General features: G+C 55.3%; 1 protein-coding gene across 1 annotated transcript in view; it reads right to left on the reverse strand.

The window, feature by feature from the left end:
- Positions 1–679: 679 nt before the first annotated feature.
- Positions 680–18,494, reverse strand: part of KCNK3 (potassium two pore domain channel subfamily K member 3) — a 37,580-nt gene continuing 19,765 nt past the window's right edge. The window contains exon 2 of the mRNA XM_036335121.1: positions 680–3,811. Coding sequence (XP_036191014.1) covers positions 2,868–3,811 — 944 coding nt within the window. The 3' untranslated portion in view covers positions 680–2,867. The remainder of the gene's footprint in view (positions 3,812–18,494) is intronic.

Consider the following 18,494-nt stretch of genomic DNA (forward strand, 5'->3'; position numbering starts at 1 on the left):
GGGCTGGCACCAGCTGCATCTGTCCTGGGCTCTGGGGTTCAGTCCCAGGCCACGTTGTCCCTCCAGAGAAAAATGTACCCTGAAGAAAGGTGCTTGCGACGCGTCTTCCTATGAGAGAGACATTTTTTGTGTGCATCAGGCCACTGGGCCTGGAAGGCCCTGCTGGAAGAAGGGCACCCCCATTCCTGGCTGACGGAGGCTGCCATTGTCAGCTGCAGTGTGTGTGTGTGTCCATCAGACTCCGAAGGCTCCTGAGAAGGCGGAGCGCTGGACTTGGAATCCCCGGTTCTGGTTCCAATCCTGGGCCCCCCACTCATTGCTGTGTGACTCAGGGAGAGTGACTTGCCCTCTCTGGGCCTCAGTTTACTCATGTTCAAGGGGGAGAATTGAAGCAGGTGATTTCTTTTCTAAGGTCTCATCTTATAGCTGTTGCTGGTGAAACAGAAAACCTGGACTTGGGAGGAAATCATAAAAGGGAAGCCAGTAGTGTCCCCAGCCTTCTCCCTAAGGCCCGTGGACGCAAAGGGTCTAGTCAGCCCGAGGTGCATCAGCGAGTGTGTCTGTAGACCTTGGCGGGGCCAGAGTGTGCGCAGAGGTGTGTGTGCGGGTCAGCAGATGGCCCAGCCCTGGCCGCTCTCAGGGTATATGATGACAGAGGCAGCCGAGCCTGAACCTGGTCTCCATGGGCAGTATTTATTAGACGCCATTCTCAGTGTGAAGACAGATAGGCAGCAGGGTCTAACGGGAGGCCGTGGCAGCCGCAGCCTTTGGGGTCTGGGGGCTGCCCGGGGTGGGGGTGTGGGCGTGGGGCATGTCACCCACACATATTGCATATTCTGTGGCAGTGTGCCCAGGCATAAGGCATTGGGGAAGCAGAAAGGCTGCCCGCAGTGGGAGGGGGGAGGGAAGCAACGCTGGCCGTCCAGTTCCCCGGGAAGGACCCAGCAGAGACTGGGAGCCTGGAGACCGAGCAGTCCGCCCAGGGCCATTCAGCCTCCTTCCCCACCATCTCCCTGCAACTTTGGTTGTGGCTCCCTCAGGACTGACGGGACAGGACCCCTCGAGGGCAGGGTCACACACAAGACAGAGGCAGCCGGCACCGCTCCCCACCTCAACATAAACACAGAGGGCACCCCGGCTCCTGTGCCCTGCTCTCCTTGGCATGTGGGCGGCCAGCTCCTCCCGCTGAGACAGGACTCACACACAGGCCAGGCCAGACTTCTTCCCTCCCAGGGGTTCCCAGAGGCTGATCACCCCGAGGTCCCCACTCCAGCTTTTCTGAAGGCCAGCGTGGGCCTTGCTGAGCGTGTCCAAGAGCTGGGACATGGGAACAGCATGCGAGGGCAGCATGGAGGGAGGAGAAGCCTCTCACCCACCCTTTGATGCTGTCTTGAGTCAGGCGCCAGCTCCAGTTGTGGGTCCCCGCAGGGAGCCTGGTTCCCACCTCCGTCTCTGCTTTCCCTTTGGGTTTCTGGGTGGCAGGTGACATAGGCCGTTGGCACACCAACTCCACGCGCCCCACCTGGGAGGGGCGTGCCTTGCTGCAGCCTTAGCTTATCTCTAGCCACGCGGGACACAGGCACCAACACCGGCTGTGGGGTCAGGGATGAAGTCAGCAGGATATGCCTGCCAGCTCTCTAGCCCCAGCACTGGCTCAGACCTGAAGTCTGGGCCTGTTTTAGGCCCCGTTGCCCACACAGTGCCAGGGCACAGGGCAGGAGCTTTGCGTTCAGGAGAGGGCAGAGGCATGGGAAGGAAAGAGCACTCCTCCTGGGAATAAGTGGCCTGGGTTCTGGTCCCCCTGTGCCTTTTGCTGTACGTGTCACCTTGGACAAGTCACACCCCCTGTTTGGGCCTCACTGCCATCGGTAAAATGTGGATGAGCATCCCTGCCCTGGTGACCTAGCTGGAGTGCTGGGAGACTCAGACGGTGAGGAGTCAGGATGTGGTTTTCCAAGGCGACAACTCATTCCACAGATGCCAGAGTTGGTCATGGTGAGCAGTGGCCGGATGGCCAGCAGGACGTTTTCTGGTCCATCAAGGGGAGTGTTGGTCAGAAGGCTGCATTCCCTCTGCCCCTCTGGGCATGTGACTGAAGGCCACTTGGTTCTCACCTGCCAGTGGGACCACCCTGGCCATGGGCTCTCCCCTCCCTTCTCTGCCCCGCACTTCTCTGCCGGCCCCTGTAGGGGGCCTGGCCTGGCTTCTGTCCACCTGCCCTCTGGGGTCTAGCCTTAGGGACTGCTGGGTTTCCACTTTCTCCATAACTGCAAAGCCATGCAAAACAACACAGAAGGTCGTGGGAGGTTCGGAGACATAACTGGGGATGAGGAAGGGGAGCAGACTGCATGGGGGTGACCTCGACAAAGACGCCCTGGCTTTTGGAGCCCAGGGAAGGTGGGAGACCTGGCAGGACAGAGGTATAAATAGAGATGCAAACGTACACGGAACACGAAGTCCCCTCCGGATTGGGGGAGCGGGGGGCAGTCTGGGTACCAGCAGGGCCTCTGAGAACTGGGGGGCTCCTTAGATTTCCAAATGGACGGGAGGCTCCCAGCTTCTGCCTTCCCTCCCTGCTACCCTCCACCCCCTCGCCCCCCAAGTTTCACATTTCTCGGAATTTGCAGGGCGCAGATAGGGGCTCCAGGGTCCTCAGAGCCCCAGCTCCTGCTGGCTGGTGCGAGCAGGCACAGTCGGAGATGGGGGTGCTGGGGAGGGTGGAGAGGGGTGGGACGTCCCCCAGGGGCTGAGGGCGGCTGGGGGCGGCCCCCTCGCCCACCCCCGCTGCTCCTCGGGGCAGGAGCCCCACCACCCGGCCCACCCGCCCAGCTGCTCCAGGCCCCGCGGGCGCGGGCGGGGCGGGGCGTTCACACGGAGCTCCTGCGCTTCATGAGGCCCCGGAAGGTGGACAGGCTGTGCAGGCCGGTGGACACGGAGCTGATGGCCGAGCGCTGGGCCCCGCTGCAAAGGCAGCGGTGCGAGGGCGTGTCGCTGTAGCGGCCGCCCCCTCCCGGCGAGGAGTGGCTCTGCTCCACGCACGTGTCGGACGTGGAGAGGTCCCGCGGGATGATCATGGGGATGGAGTACTGCAGCTTCTCGCGGCTCTTGTACCAGAGGCAGGAGCACATGGACTGGAAGTGCAGCACCTCGGCGTACACGTTGCGGAAGCCGCCGCCGCCCGCCGCCCCCGCCGCCGTGGAGGAGGCGGTGTCCGTGGTGTGCACGCTGCCGCCCGCGCCCCCGCCGCCGCCCGCGCCGCCGCCCACGCCGCCCAGGCTTCCGCCCGCCTGCCCGTTGCGCGTGAGCAGCGCGCGGTGCTCGGCGTCGCGCTTCTCGTCCTCGGCGTTCATGGTCATGAAGCGCAGCACCACGAGGTTGAGGAAGGCGCCGATGACCGTGAGGCCCGTGAGGATGTAGACGAAGCTGAAGGCCACGTACTGCGGCTGCGTCTGCAGCGCCTGGTCCTTCTGCAGCGCCACGTAGTCGCCGAAGCCGATGGTGGTGAGCGTGATGAAGCAGTAGTAGTAGGCCTGGAAGAAGGTCCAGTGCTCGTAGTAGGAGAAGGCGGCCGCGCCGATGCACAGCGTGCTGATGCACGAGAAGAAGCCGATGAGCACCATGTTGGCCATGGACACGTCGGCGCGCCGCATGCCCAGGCCCCGCTTGGCGCGGTGCAGCAGGAACTTCACGAAGGTGTTGATGCGCTCGCCCAGGCTCTGGAACATGACCAGCGTGAGCGGGATGCCCAGCAGCGCGTAGAACATGCAGAACACCTTGCCGCCATCCGTGCTGGGCGCTGCGTGGCCATAGCCTGGGGGGAGGCGGGGCGGGGGGAGAGGGAGGAGAGAAACAGTGGAAGAGGAGAGAAAGCAAGCTCTATGGGGCTGTGGATGCCAGACACCTGCCTCCTGCCTCCTGCCCCCTGTCCCCTCCCCTCCCCCCCCTCTGCCCTGCCTACACCTGCCCCACCTTGGAGAGGCCAGCAGTGAAGGAAGCTTCCCTCTGAGCCAACCATCAAATGGAGTTCTGCCTGGAGCCCTCGGGGGACAGGATCCTGGGTGGATCCTGAATACCTAGGCCCCAGCTCTGGCCCTGTTACTAGTGGCTGGGTGACCGTGGGCAAATGACTCCCACTGTCTGAACATGTTCCCTCATTAGTCAAATGAAATCTACTGGTCCTGGCTCTGCTTCCTTCGCTGGGCTAAGATATACATTACTTTATTAATGAAATTATTATAATAAAAACAATGCTGGCAGGCTTTCCAATTTTTCCTCCTTTCAAAGCCTTATCGACACTTAACCAAATGTTGCTTCTTCCATGCAGTTGTTCTGGATTCTTCTCAGCTGAAGGTGACCTCTGCTTTGAGTGGCACAAAAGGTTCAGCTCAGAACGCCAGGGCCAATGTTACCAGCACCCCCTGACCCGTCCCCCAGGGTCACCAACTACACAGATACAGGTAAATGCTAGCTTAGGGTGTAGGGTAGGCACTGCAGGACTTGTCATGTTCCTCTCTAGTTCATGCCCAGGGGATATGCCCACAGCACCTTCGACGAGGCAGGGCAGGATACTGCGTGCTTTGGTGTATGATCTGAATTCAAATCTTTATTCTTCCATGGACTGTGTGTGTGATTTTAAACCTCTCTGAGCCTTAGTTTCCCTATCTGTAAAATGGGGCTAATACACGGGGCTTTTGGGGGTGAAATAAGTGAGAAAATGTGTTTAATGCCCTTAGCCTAGAGCAGGGGTGGGCAAACTTTTTGACTCGAGGGCCACAATGGGTTCTTAAACTGGACCGGAGGGCCGGAACAAAAGCATGGATGGAGTGTTTGTGTGAACTAATATAAATTCAAAGTAAACATCATTACATAAAAGGGTACGGTCTTTTTTTTTTTTTTTTTTAGTTTTATTCATTTCAAACGGGCCGGATCCGGCCCGAGGGCCGTAGTTTGCCCACGGCTGGCCTAGAGCCTAGTATGTATCAAGTGCTCAAGAAGAGCTCACTATGATGAGTAATGAATGAAGTGTCAGGCTGCCCTCACCTTCCACCTGGGCTAGGGGTCAGCTCAGGTCCAATAAAGTAGGCATCTGCCAGCTCAAGGCCATTTGAGTCTTCAAGCTCAGGGAGGTCTGGGGACAGCTGCTTGGGGCACGTGAGGCTGTGGGCTACCCTTAGAGTGGGGTCCCCTGCCTCCCTGACCCCGGCATCTAGCTGGGGACTGTGTCACCCGTTGCCAGGGGCCTGGACAGCTGAGCTGGTGCGCCACCATGCCTGGCCTGTCCAGGTCGCGGCAGAGTGAGAACAGATTGTGCCCGCCAGCTTGGCCATGGCAGCCAGATCACAACTCACCTCGACAGCTGGGCAGGCCTCGCGCCAGCGTGGCTTCTCACCCCGTCCTTCCCTGTCCAGCAGGCCAGTACCACACAGGGTGTGGGGGAGGGCATGGCACTGTGGATGGGCTGGATCGGGGTTGGGTAGTGTGGGCCCAGCCCTAGCATGACCACCTGGTGGCTGTGTGACAGTGGGCAAATCCACCCCTTCTCTGGACCTCTCTTACCTTCCTGCACTCTGGGGTTTGAGCTACAGCTGCTAATCCCTGCCCTGGCCGCCTGGCAGAGCTGCCTTCAGGGGAAAGGGAGAGACTGGCTGTGAAAGCACTTGGAACCTGTGGAGTTTGCCACAGAAGCAGCAGCGATGGGGCTCTCAGGGGGAGTGCTGGAGGTGGGGGCAGTCTCTGTGGAGTCCGGCCGCCATCTCCTCCCATCAGGGAGAAGGACCGCTCTGGCCAGCACCAACACCTCAGCCTGTGTTTGTTCATAGGCCGTGTTTTTCCCTGGCCCACCAGCCTTTAGGAAGACTCAGCGCCCGCCCGCCTGGCAGCCTCATTGCCCATGGTGGGTGGCCCACAAAGCCCCCCAGCTTCAGGCGGGGCCCTCCCCCATCTGAATACAGCCCACGTCCCAGCAGACGTGACAGCCACCTCCCCTTATGCATTTCTCACACCGCCCTCCTCCCGGCCTCTCCCTGACCCATCCTGAGACCCTCATGCTCTCCCTGTCTCCCAGCGCAGATGACAGCGCCTTTCCCTGCCCACCTCCTGTTGAATGGAGTGATTTTCAAAGCAGGCGGCACATCCAGGCTCAACCAAAGGCTCTTACCAGGCTGGAGCCTCAGGCCTCACTACAGCCACGGTCCTGTCCAGGGTGGCCCCAGCCTTACCTTTGGGGTCAGCGGCCCTCGGGGCCTCCCCCCACTTCCCACCACAGGCTGAGGCTGAAGGTCTTATTTTTCAGGTACATTTTAAACTTTAATTCTCAAAAACTTCCTAAGGTCATTATCATGACTATCTCCATTGATGGAGAAATTAAGGCTGGAGAGGGCTTGTGAGTTGGCCACTAGGACTTTCTGACTCATCACTCATTCCAGTGGCTCGGAGCCAATGCACCACCCAGGAAGGGTGACTAGGATGGGAAGCTGGGGCCCTGAGAGGGGAGTGCTCCACTCGGTGCCTCATTCTCAGGCAGTGCCCGAGCCGGACATGGCAGAAACAGCCCAGAAGCGTGATGCCCAGGGAATCACACGCTTCTCCAAGCATCGGGCCCCGGGTCAGCATGCCTCTGCCCCTTTGCCTGGTCCACTGTCCCTGGGTGAAAGGGCCAGGGAGCTGTGAGGACCTGCTGACGTGGGCTCCACTTGGAGGGGTGCCCGCTGGGGTGGAGCCACTCCCAGGGGACCCTGGGAGGTCTGGGAAGTGATTGGGAGTTTGGCAAGGCTTGTCTGCCTGCCAGCAGGCCCACTGCCTGCCTGGTCCTTGCCCACATCAGGCTGGGGTTTACAAGGGGGAGAGGGGCAAACAGTAGCCCCCATCTTCTCCCTCCTGTCCAGCCATGCGTCCCCTGGTGATGGGCTCCATCTGTCCTTGTGTGTCACTGATACACACAGAGGCTGCCATCTGGGGCTCATTGTCTGAGGACCCTCCTTCATTGTATCCAGTGGACTGACCAGCCAGAACCCAGGCACCAACCATAAGACCCTAGCTGTTGTCTCTCAGAGCACTAACCAGGGCTGTCCCCGCCCCTTGTCTTCCAGCTACCCGGCCTGAATCCACCATTGATGTAAGGTTCTAAGGGCCACAGAGGCCCTTAGCGATCATAGAGCTCAGTCCTTATATTGTACAGATGGGGGAAATGAAGGCCAGAGAGGAAATGTGATCTTCTCAAGGTCATGCAGCCAGTGAATGGCAGAGCCAGAACTATAACCCAGGATACTCCATTCTAAACGCAATGCTCGGTCCTCCGCCCTCTGGCTCAGCATGACCAGGGTTGACCTGTTCATTCAACCAGGCCCAGCATGTCCTGTGTGGGAGCAACTCAGCTAAGCGGTGGGCCTGGAACCCAGCTGGGGGCATGGGATTCACCTGAGGAAGCCAGGTGGCTGGACCAAAAAAATTAATCATGGGGCTGGACATCAATATTAATGATGAATATTATTACAGTTCTTCTGTTTTCCTCCCGGCATCACCAAGGAGTTCGGAGATTGGCTGAAGCGCTGCCTTCCAGGGAGATGCATAGGACTGGGGGTCCAGAGTACCTTTTAGTGGACTTTCTTTCCCTGTGGCCTAGTTCCTTCTGGTCAAAGCACAGATGACCAGTCTGAGCCTTGGTAATGACCGTGGTTGAACTGGGCACAGCTGCCTGCTCCCCACTGACCTCATATGCCTGCCAGCCTGAGTGCCTGGCCTTGTACCCCTGGTCCAGCTGGCCACAGAGCCAGAACGCTGGCCACAGCCTTGGGTGGAGGAAAGAGCCTGGGGTCAGGAGGCAGGAGACCTGGGGATCTGACTTGACCCTGACCACAGCTAGCTTTGTGTCTTGGGCAAGTCCTTTTCCTTCTCTGGGCCTCAATTTTCCTCATCTGTGACATGGGAGGATAGGGCAAGATAAAAGGTTTCCACCTATTTTCCTTGCTATGGGTCCCTTTTATTATTTTTTCTGTTCACTGACTTAGAGTGCAGATTTCGAAAGATTTTATTTATCAACAACACAGTACAATGTGTTGTTGATCAGAGCAGAACGGGCACTGAATAAATGTGACAGCAATAATTAATTATTTTCCCATCAAAATGAATTAAGGACACATCTGCCAATCAAAACTTCTGCTTAGCAGGGGATAACTGATTTTATGAGTCTGAATTAAGTTATTGTTTTCTTTTTGAAATGCTGAAAATAGTTATTTCTGTTTTCTGCGGGGGATCTCTGCAGCTTAGTGGCGTAGATGAGAGCACAGCCTTTGGGGCCAAACAGCTTTCAACTTTGGCCACATGCCTCAGTTTCCACACCTGTGAAATGGGAATAGTGGTGGGCTCACTCGTGGAACTGCTGTGGGGCTTTGATGAGTTAGTAGACTTAAAATGCCTGGAATCCTGGGATCAATAAATCCGAATCTCTAGTATGAATGTTTTGGGGAACATCAAGATTAGATGGATTTTAAAGTTCCTTTCAGCATCAACATTCTATGGTCAGTATTTCCCGAAGTTAATTTCCTGAAATACAGTCCCATGGACTGTGGATGACTGTTGGCTGAGAAGAGTTGTTTGGTTAAAGCCCATCGGAGGAAGGCTGAACGTAGCAGGAGTCAGATACATGTTGTCATTTCGTTTGTGTCAGCTTCATTGGAGCCGACACGGGTTAACATGCGAGGTCCGTCAAAGTGGGGAGCACATGCTACATTGTTGGACCTGCCGCTACTCTTCTGAGAGCGCACCTTGTGGACAAGAGCTCCCTAGAGCACAGTTTGGGAAACTTTCCTCTGTAGCATCAAGAACTCTAAGGTCCTTCTTCCAGGACTTCAGATTCTCTGATGTCCCTTCTCTGGTTGGCCCAGCCCTTCTATAGGTGAGGAACAAAGAGCCCTCGGCAATGCCTGGCTGGGTCTGTTTCCTGGTTCCCAAACACCTACTTATCTAATGTAAATACGGCGCTGGCTGGGCTAATGTTTGCCCTGAGGGAAGATGGATGGGTGGCCTGTGGCCTGAGGTGCCCAAAGGATGTGAACTCAGGCTGATGCAGAGCTGGACATGAGAAGGGCCTGACTGACACCAGGGTGCTGCCTGAGCCTGGGGGGGGGTCACTGGAGAGGAGTGGGGGCTCCGGGGAGACAGAGGCAGCTCCAGGGCTGGCTGTAAGACAGCTGCCCCAGAGGAGCTGGGCTCTCCTGCTGGGCCTGAGCCTGAGCGGCACCTGGGAAAGCCCCACCAGGGAGCCCCCCTTGCACTGGGGACGGCAGCCCAGCCGTGTGGAGTCAGGAAGTGGGTCTGGAGGCTTGACAGGGCCTAATGGGTGTGTTAAAGATGAGGCAGAAGCAGCTGGTAGCAGTGCCGGGCCCTCAGGGGAGACGGAGGAGGCTGTCCTGCTTGGTGGACTTGGGGAGAAGTGTGGGCCCTCTCCATCCTTTAGAATCCAGCTCAGACACCACCTTTTCCAAGAACCTTTCCGGACCCTTTCCGGAGCTGGCGGGGCCTCTCTGCCTCGCTCTCTGCCTCACCTGGCACTTGTGCACTCAAGTTTGCAGAGTTCTGCGGGGCTTTGAGCTCCTGGAGGTCCAGCAAGTCCCCTCAGGGTCCCGCGCAAGGCCTGGTGGGAGCAGCAGACCTGCTGCCTGGGATGTGGATGGGAGAAACCTCCCCTAGACACCCAGCAGGGGGAGGGGCGGCAGCCTTGGCACAGGGCCTTCAGTGACTCATATCCCCTGCCCTCCCTGTGGCCCCAGGCCCCTGCAGAAGGAGGTCAGCTTCAGTGCCCCGGGAGGAACCCCTCCCTGCCCAGGCCTGTGGTAGGCCTGGGAAACCACCAGGGCCTCATGGACCTGGGTGGGGGGAGGGGCCAGTGCGCAGAACTGGGTCTGGAGTTTGTCCCCTCCAGGCCAGAGCTCCTTGGAAGGACAGCTCTGAAGCATAGCACCCTCTCTCCCTTGCCCCTTTCCAAGGCCTCTCTTCCCATCTTCCCAGCTACTCTCTCAGCTCTTCTCCCCACTCCCCACGCCCCCTAGCAGGTTCTCTCCCAATCCCTGATTTCCTCCCAGACTTTGCAGTGTAGGCCCATCCCTCTCTCTTCTCTCTCTCTACCATCCACAGGTGCCCCTATTACTCAGATTCAGGGTCCTGAATATAGAGCAGCCTTCACCGCTCCCATCCCCCACACTCCCCAGGCCCACAGGATTAGGGGGAGCTGAGGGGGAGGGTGCTGGTGTCATGGAAAATCCCTGCGGCAGCCAAGGTCAGTGTTTGCAGACACAGCCTGGCCCGGAGCCAGGCCTGCCTCCCTGGCCAGCTCCCTCAGGCCTATCCCAGAGGCTGGCTTTGCACAGGGGCCCTCAGAGGCACCCTGGGGCTGCTCTGGGTGTCTGGGACCAGGGGCTACAGAGGCTGGAGTGTGGGAGACTATGTAGTTCAATGCGCTCATTATATAGGTGGGTAAACTGAGGCTCAGAAGTGGGCAGGGACTAGCCCTAGGTCAAGGTGAGTCCGTGACAGAGTCAGGACTGGAATCTAGGACCCTCCGTCCTAGCGCAGTCCACCTGCAGAGGGGAGCATTCTAAAGGCTGTTCTCATAGGCCAAGGAATAGTGACGCTTCTAGGAAATCAAGGACCAGCTTGAGGCTGGTGATGGGGCCATAGCAAGTAAGTAGACCCAGATGATCAAGCCACAGTTCTTGACCTCAAAACACTTTCTGCCCGAAAGTGAATCAGATGAAATATCTCAGTGGAAGCAACAAAGAAGAGGTTATTATAACACAAATTATACACATGCATGGGAACTGTTTCAGGAAGAATTTAAGACAGGGGCTGAAGGAGGGCTAGAGGCGGAGAACTTCGGTTGGGGGTATCAGGAAGGGCTTCACGGAGGAGGTGGTCTTTACCCTGAGCTTTGAAAGATGGGTGGGAAATGCAGAGTTCTTCTGATAGAGGGAAGCTGCTGAAGCAAAGACACAATTCTAGGAAGACACGTGGTGTGCTAGGGGCAGGCAAAATAGACCTGTCTGAGGCTGGGGGACATTCTCACAAATCGGGGGTCGAGGGGACCAACACACAGTCTCAGACAGGCAGCTTCAGGAGATGCATCAGGAGCCTCGGAAGCGTGTCTACCCGCTGGACCTGCAATGCCACTTCTAGGAATCCCTGCTCGGAAAATAACCAGAGAGCGGAACAAAGATTTATGAGCAAGGATGTTTATAGCAGTATTTTCATTGTGAAAAATGGTAAACAGTCCTGATGTTCACCGATGGGGTTCGGTTAAACATATTAAGGCATATTTATGTGTTGGACTATTGTGCAGCCACGAAAGTGCTGTTCTTGAGAAGTCTTTTAATGACATAGAAAAACCACTGTAGAATGCTAAACAAAAATGGTAGGATGTAACTCTTTATGTATAATGGGTTCCCATGCTGAATATACAAATATTTAAAAAAAGTACACACACTCAAAGAGAAGCTGTAAGGAAATGTACTAAAAAGCTCATAGAGTTTATCTTTAAAGTATGGGCTCATGGTTAATTTAAAAAAATATGTTTTTATTGATTCCAGAGAGAGAGGAAGGGAGAAGGAGAGAGAGAGAAACATAGATGAGAGAAACATCCTGCACACATCCTACTGGGGAGCTAGCCCCCAACCTAGGCACGTGCCCTGACCAAGAATGGAACCAGCAACCTCTTGGTGCATGGGACATTGCTCAACCAATTGAGCCACCGGCCAGGATTCATGATTAATTTTAATTTTCTTTTATATATTTTATATTTTCTACAAAAATCTTTTACTTTTATAAGTCGAAAGTAATGAGTATTAGAAACTTAACAACAACAGAAATTCTGGTTTTCTTGGAGCGGAAAGTTCACGAGTAGTGAAGGTTGATAAGGTGGGCAAGGGCTTTGAAGAGTACTAGTAGGTACGGGAATTTAAACCTCAACTTAGTCGCTGATGGCTCCTGAGTAGGGAATGGACACGTCAAAGAGGTATTGAGATGACTTCCTGGCATCCCTGTGTGGGGCTTGGCAGTGGGAGACGGGGAGCAGGATGATTCATTAGGAGGCCTCTGCATGGTCCATTGTCAAGTGCTCAGCAGTGCACTGAGTTCAGGAGAGGAGAGGGGAGGGGAGGAGGGAGGGGAAGGGAGGGAGGAAAGAGCAGACACACAATGTGTGAGATGTTCTTGTATGGGTGGGTTTAAACTATAATCTCCATGAAGGTGGAGATTTTTGTCTCTTTTGTTACCACTCTATTCCTCACACCTAGAGGAGTATGTGGCACGTAGCTGGCATTTAATAAATCTTGGTTGTTGAATGAATGAACTAGGAAGAGAAGGCATCAAAGGTTAGCCAGAGGATTGAAAGGGGTGGAGACAGGGAAGACGGACAGAGCGTGAGTCCCAGAGTGGGCAGTGTCATAGAACAGGGCCAATCTGGGGCCTAGGGGGCCTGCTCCAGGCCAGCCATACACCAGGTGGCCATGGCCTAGGCCCGTTGTCTGTCTGCATCCTTATGACCAGCTGGACAGGACATGTGTGAACTCAGAACTCCTAACAGATTGGATCTGGTGGGGTTTTAATTACATGAATGCACCAGAGACAGCCTGGCATGGAGAGAGGAATTCTACAGCCCAATTTACGGTGGACTTGGCCATCTGCTGAGACGCCCGACCTCCTCTGAGTGCTTCTTGAAAGCCTGTGTCTGTAACTCTAGCATCTGGCTGGCCCGAGTCCTACACTGACACTCACTAGCTTTTCCTGTTTTGCCCATGGAGCAGGAGCAGGTGCCGGTTGGCATCTCCTTGCCAGTTTCCCCCTAAAGCGTCTGATCTGCTCCCAGTAAGAAGCCATGTTGGGTCATGGGGGCAACAGTGGCCACCCCAAGGATCCCTCTTGGCTGTACCATGTGTCCTGGAGCTGAGCCTGCCCAGAGGCTGGCTGCCTGAAATCTCACCCTTTGGGCAGTGTCACAGGGGTGGGGCCTGGAGGGGCCCTAACGGTGCAGAGTTAAAGAGCAGCCAATCAGAAATCGGAGGCCCGGCCTCCGTCCCAGCTCTGCCCCATCTTGCTGTGTAGTATAGGAGCTGGCGAACTTTTTTCGATAAAGGACCAGATAGTGAATATTTTGGGTTTCGCAATCCATATGGTCTCTTGTAACTAACTCACCTCTGCTATTGTACCAAGAAAGCAGACATAGACAACATGTAAACAAATGGGGGTGGCGGGGCTCCAATAACAGTGGCTATAAAAGCGACTGGTGGGCCACATTTAGCGCCTGGGCCCGAGGTGGCTGGCCTGCTGCAGGGCCTTTGTTAAGGCATGTCAGCTCACTGAGCCTCAATGCTCAAGTTAGCTTAGGAGGTTATTTCTATTGAATAAATTGCTAGCTCCCTGTCTCATGTACCACGCACAGGCCCAGAAGAGAGCGGTGAGTTTTGAGCAGGGCCTGGAGCCCAAACCTGCATGTGGAATTGGCATCCACAGCTCTCTGGAGGGCCACAGCTGCATGTCCACATTTCTGGCCACTGTTCATGTGTTGTTGCCCTGCCCGCAGCCCCCAGTGGGTTTCTACTTCTTTAGCAAAGCCCATCTCAAAAGTCACCCCCTCTGTGAAGCCTTCCTCGATCCCACCATGTAAACAAATAGTGCTCCCGGAGCCCCTTGTTCACCCTCACCATGCTTCAAACACTCTCCATTCAACCAGCAGACTTTTTTTTTTTTTGAGTCCTTAGTATGTGCAGTGCTCTATGTTCTAGAATAATAATAACAATGCCTGTTAGTGTTTCACTTCTGCAGGGTTTTGTCATTTACAGGGAAGTTCAATACATCCTATTGTCTGAGCTCACACGGCAATCCTGTAGAAGAGGTGCTATTGCTATTCCCATTTTACAGATGTGGAAACGGAGGCCCAGAGACATAAAGGGTTTCACCTCGGGCCATAATGCTAGAACCAAACTTGAAATTCAAAGGCAGTTCTCTTTCCACTGGACTCTTCCACAGGGATGGAAGTCAGAAGACCTGGGATCTGGTTCTAGCTTTGCCATGTGCTCGCAGGCAAGATCCTGTCCTTGGCTGGGCCTGGAGTTCCTTCTCTGGGAAACGAAGAGGCTGGAGGAGATATGCTTGGGGCCCTGCAATGTTCTATGGTTCTAGGCGTTCAGAGTGGCCATGTTCCCTCATCCACGAACAGTGGAGAAAGCAGAAATCTCAGTGGGACTGTTTGGTCCCCAAAGCAACGGCACTGAGCCTTTGGGTACACATTAGACCCACAGCTGCTGGGGCCCACGTGTCTGCAGAGTTGTCCCAGTTGGCACTGAGCAGAGGCTGTGGGTGGGGTGGGAACCCGCGGGCTGTCCTGGGAAAAGAGGGTGGAGGGTGGAGGGGCTGGCCTGGTCAGCACGGCTCTGAGTAACATCCCCCCAGCCAAAGCAGAGGGCAGCCAGAGTCAGCTCTTCAGAGACATAAAATCGTGTCTCATCCACACTCCTATACAGCGCCCAGCATATGACGCCACACGGAGTCGGGGGAGATGGCTGCACGGCCCTACCCGAGCCTCCCAGGACCAAGACCAGAGCATCCAGGAAGTCTTGCCAGCCCTCAGGTTCTCCCTACTGACTGCTGAGCCCTGAGGGGCCCTGACCCCACCTCCATCGAGCCCTGGAGACCAGTCTCCTGGGGCTTGGAGTCTTGGCTTCTACTTGCTTTTGCTGCTTTTTCCTTCTTCCTTTTCTCTTCCTCCCCTTCCTCCTCCCCTTCCTCCTTGTCTCATTTTGTCTTCTCAGTCTCCCTCTGAGCTCAGAGGACAGAGATGGTGCCTGTTACCTTTCAGTAGCGCAGTGCCTGGCCCACAGTAGCCAGTAGTGAGGTGGTGGTGGTAGGAAGTAGGAACTACAATAGCAGTAGTAACAGCAGTAAATAAGAAAGCTCACATCTATTGAGCATCTATGTGCCAGGCACTGTCCTAAGTGCTTTTATTCACAATATTTCATTTGCTTTTCACAAAAACTTTATGAGCTAGGTATTATTTCCATTTTACAGATGAGAAAACTGAGGCCCAGAAACTTTCTGGAGCCCGTTCATGACACACAGCTGGTGAGAGCCTGAGTCAGGGTACCAACTCGGCCTTGTACAATCTAACCGATGTTAGTGGGTTAGATGCTGCATTCTGGGTGGCAGGTGCCCTGGTTTTCCAGCTGAGGAGCCTGAGCCAAGTGGCTGGGTGACTCGGACAAAGCCACACGGGTATGCGGCAGAGCCAGGCCTTCCTAGACTAAGTCCTGCTCCTTTTATTCCACTTTCCAGTGGCTTCCAGGGTCTCATGGACCCAGAGATCGGGGCCCATGGCCCATCTGAGTGGGACCTTCATGAATTGCTCTTAAGGTTGTTCTGGGAAAGTGGTGGCACGGAGAGGCAGCTCATAACCTATCAAAGCAGGTGCTTTCTCCAGCTGAGATCCCTCCTCCTTCCCATCCAGGCCCTTCTCCCCCAGAGGCTGGCCTGAGAGTGCACTGGGTCTCCGCCAGCCTGAGCCGGCTCTGAGGAGTTTGAGGGGGCAATGGTGGGGGTAGGGTGTAGAACTTGGCTAGTCTCAAGAATATCAGCTGAAAAATCAGTGAGATGAAAACGGCTTCATTCCCTCTTAGCTTGTTGTAATTAATTAATTGAGCAAACATTTCTTAAGCACCTACTTCTTTGTGCCAGGAACTTGACTGAGTGCTGGGAGAGGATGCAGAGACGAGGATGGCTTAGTCTTGCTCTCTGGGAAAAGAGACAAGCCAGTGGGCAGGTGAGAGCAGACTGTCCTGCCGGGAGCCGGTCCATGCTTGCTGTTTCAAGGAACCTGGCATATATGGCATACTGTTTTTAATATGTTTGCTCACCTTCTTGGCACTATGTGTTTTAACCAAGGTTACCTCTCTGAGAAAGGTTGTTTCCCCAGGTAGGGATTTTCCCCTGAAGTTAGGGAGGGAATAAAACCTCTTAACTAAGTGCCAGGCGGGTAATTAATCACTTTAACTATGAACAATCATGCTTAAGCTACATAATCTTTACTCCCTGGAATGGAGATAAGAAACGCCCTAACCTTTGAAATAGAGATTGATAGGATTGGAATCAACTGGTATAAATACAGATGTAAGAAGACAGAACCAGGAGAGACAGAACCTAGGCACAGAACCTACACAGAACGTTCTCTAGAGACAGAAGAACTTCGCTGGAGAGAACATGGCAAAAGATCCTGGACAGAAACTGGCCTCAGAACCTAGAGACAGAACCTAGCAAGAGAACATGGCAAAAGATCCTGGACTGAACCTGACTACAGAAATTGGCAAGAGAACCTGACTAGAACCTGGTGACTGAACCTGGCTGGAGAACCTGGACAGAACCTGGCTGGAGAACCTAGCAAGAGAACATGGACACAGAATCTGGCTGGAGATCCTAAGCAGAACCTCTCTGGAGATCCAGACCAGAAGTTGGCAGGAGATCCTGGCTAGAGGAACCTGGCTAGGCTGCTGATCAACTGAACGCTATCTCCGTGTCATTCCTTCTTCGCCAACTCTGTCCACACCTTTGGGGACCCCTGGACCCGCTGGGGTTGGACCCCGGCACTGTCCCTTCAGTAAAGCCTTGGCCCAGGACGTGCTGAGCCTCTGCCAGAGGAGCCATTCCGTGACGGTGGGACTGTGGGCACCCCAAACCAGAGGGAGTCGGAGCCGTAGCAACCTTGCCCAGGCTCCTGTGGCTGGGAGCACGGCAGGCTCTGCTCCTGGTGGCCTGCGAAGATGGCCCTGGACACTTGGAAGCGTGGTTTAGGGTGAGTGTGCACACCTGGCTGCTACAGAGCTGCTGGCCTGGCTGTCACTAGAAATTGGATCAAGACCCTAGAACCCAGATCCTGCCCTAGGGCTTACATGGGCCTTAGGATAACGGCCTGCCGGACACCATGCTCTAAAACAAAGTGGATGGTCCCAGGGGTGCCTGAAAGTGCCTGGACTTTAAGGTCAAAAGATCGAGGTTGCATCCTGCATACAGTGGATATTCAAACCACGTGAGGCAGGAGCTGGTGTCTTGATGGCGTCCCTCCAAAGACCCTGCCTTCGGCCAGGCTGATGAGCCCAGAGGTGGCTGGCCAGTCCTTTCTGTCCTGAGGAGCAGCCAGCCCCCTGGAGGTCTCGTGGGAGGTGTTAGATGGCCCTGAGCCAGACAGAGCAGGAGGTGAGGAGAGGGAAGCTGGAGGGTAGGGGGTGAGGGACCTGAGGGAGGCCGCTTATAGTGGAAATGTCTAGAGCAGCGGTTCTCAACCTGTGGGTCGCCAACCTGTGGCTCGCGCCCCCTTTGGGGGTCAAACGACCCTTTCACAGGGTCGCCTAAGACTATCGGAAAACACATACATAATTACATATTGTTTTTGTGATTAATCACTATGCTTTCATTATGTTCAATTTGTAACAATGAAAATACATCCTGCATATCAGATATTTTCATGACCATTCATAACAGTAGCAAAATTACAGTTATGAAGCAGCAACAAAAATAATTTTATGGTTGGGGGTCACCACAACATGAGGAACTGTATTAAAGGGTCGCGGCATTAGGAAGGTTGAGAACCACTCTTCTAGAGTGTCTGCTCCCTTCCTGCCTCTTTGGAGCTGTCCTTACAATAACCCTAGTCAAGGGTGGGCCTATGCAGCCCCTTTATACAAGGTGACCCTGGCCCAGGCCACAGCGGATTGGGCCAGGGATGGACTCCTGATCCAAGAGGACCCAGTATCAGCTGCCCTGAGCCAATCAGGTTGTCTCTCCCAGACACTGTGATTGGAGGCTGAGTGGCCGGTTGGCTCTGGGGAGCTGAGCTGCAGGGTTATAAAGAGTCTGGTCCTAGCCAGGACCAGGGTGAGCCCACATCACAAGTCAGAGTTACAAGGGAAGAGAAGCCAGAGTGATGGGGAACAGCAGGGACAGGGATGGTGTGGCCTGAGAGAGGGGGAGGGAGAGGCCTGGGCTTCGCACTGCGGGCTCTTGACCCCGGCTAAGGGGTACTGTTTCCTTTCTGAAGTCTCTTACTTGCCCTGATCCAAGGAGGCACTGCCCCGGCTAAGCTCCGGCCACTCCCCCAATCGAGGGGCCAGGCCCCCAGCACTGCATCTAGGGGAGCAGCACAGCCAAGGCCCTGGCTGGGGTTCAGGGATCCACCTGGACACTGCGCTCTAAGTGTTCAGGCGCATTCCTGCTGCTCCTCTCAGCAGCCCCGTGCAGCCCCTTGGGCAGCAGTGGTCTCCATTTGACAGGTGGGGACAGTGAGGCCTGGAAACAGTGGTGTCTCCCCCAAGGCTGCAGCTCCAGAGCTGGAGGACCTGGGACCCTGGTCTCCTGACTCCCGGCCTGCTGCTTCTCCCACAGCCCACACAGCTGCTCCGATCCCCCATCTAAGCAAGTAGCTGGGGGGCCTTGGGGTTAGAAATGCAGTGTGTAAAGTGCTT

The sequence above is a fragment of the Myotis myotis genome, unplaced genomic scaffold, assembly GCF_014108235.1.
Source record: "Myotis myotis isolate mMyoMyo1 unplaced genomic scaffold, mMyoMyo1.p scaffold_m19_p_14, whole genome shotgun sequence".
Lineage (NCBI taxonomy): Eukaryota > Metazoa > Chordata > Mammalia > Chiroptera > Vespertilionidae > Myotis > Myotis myotis.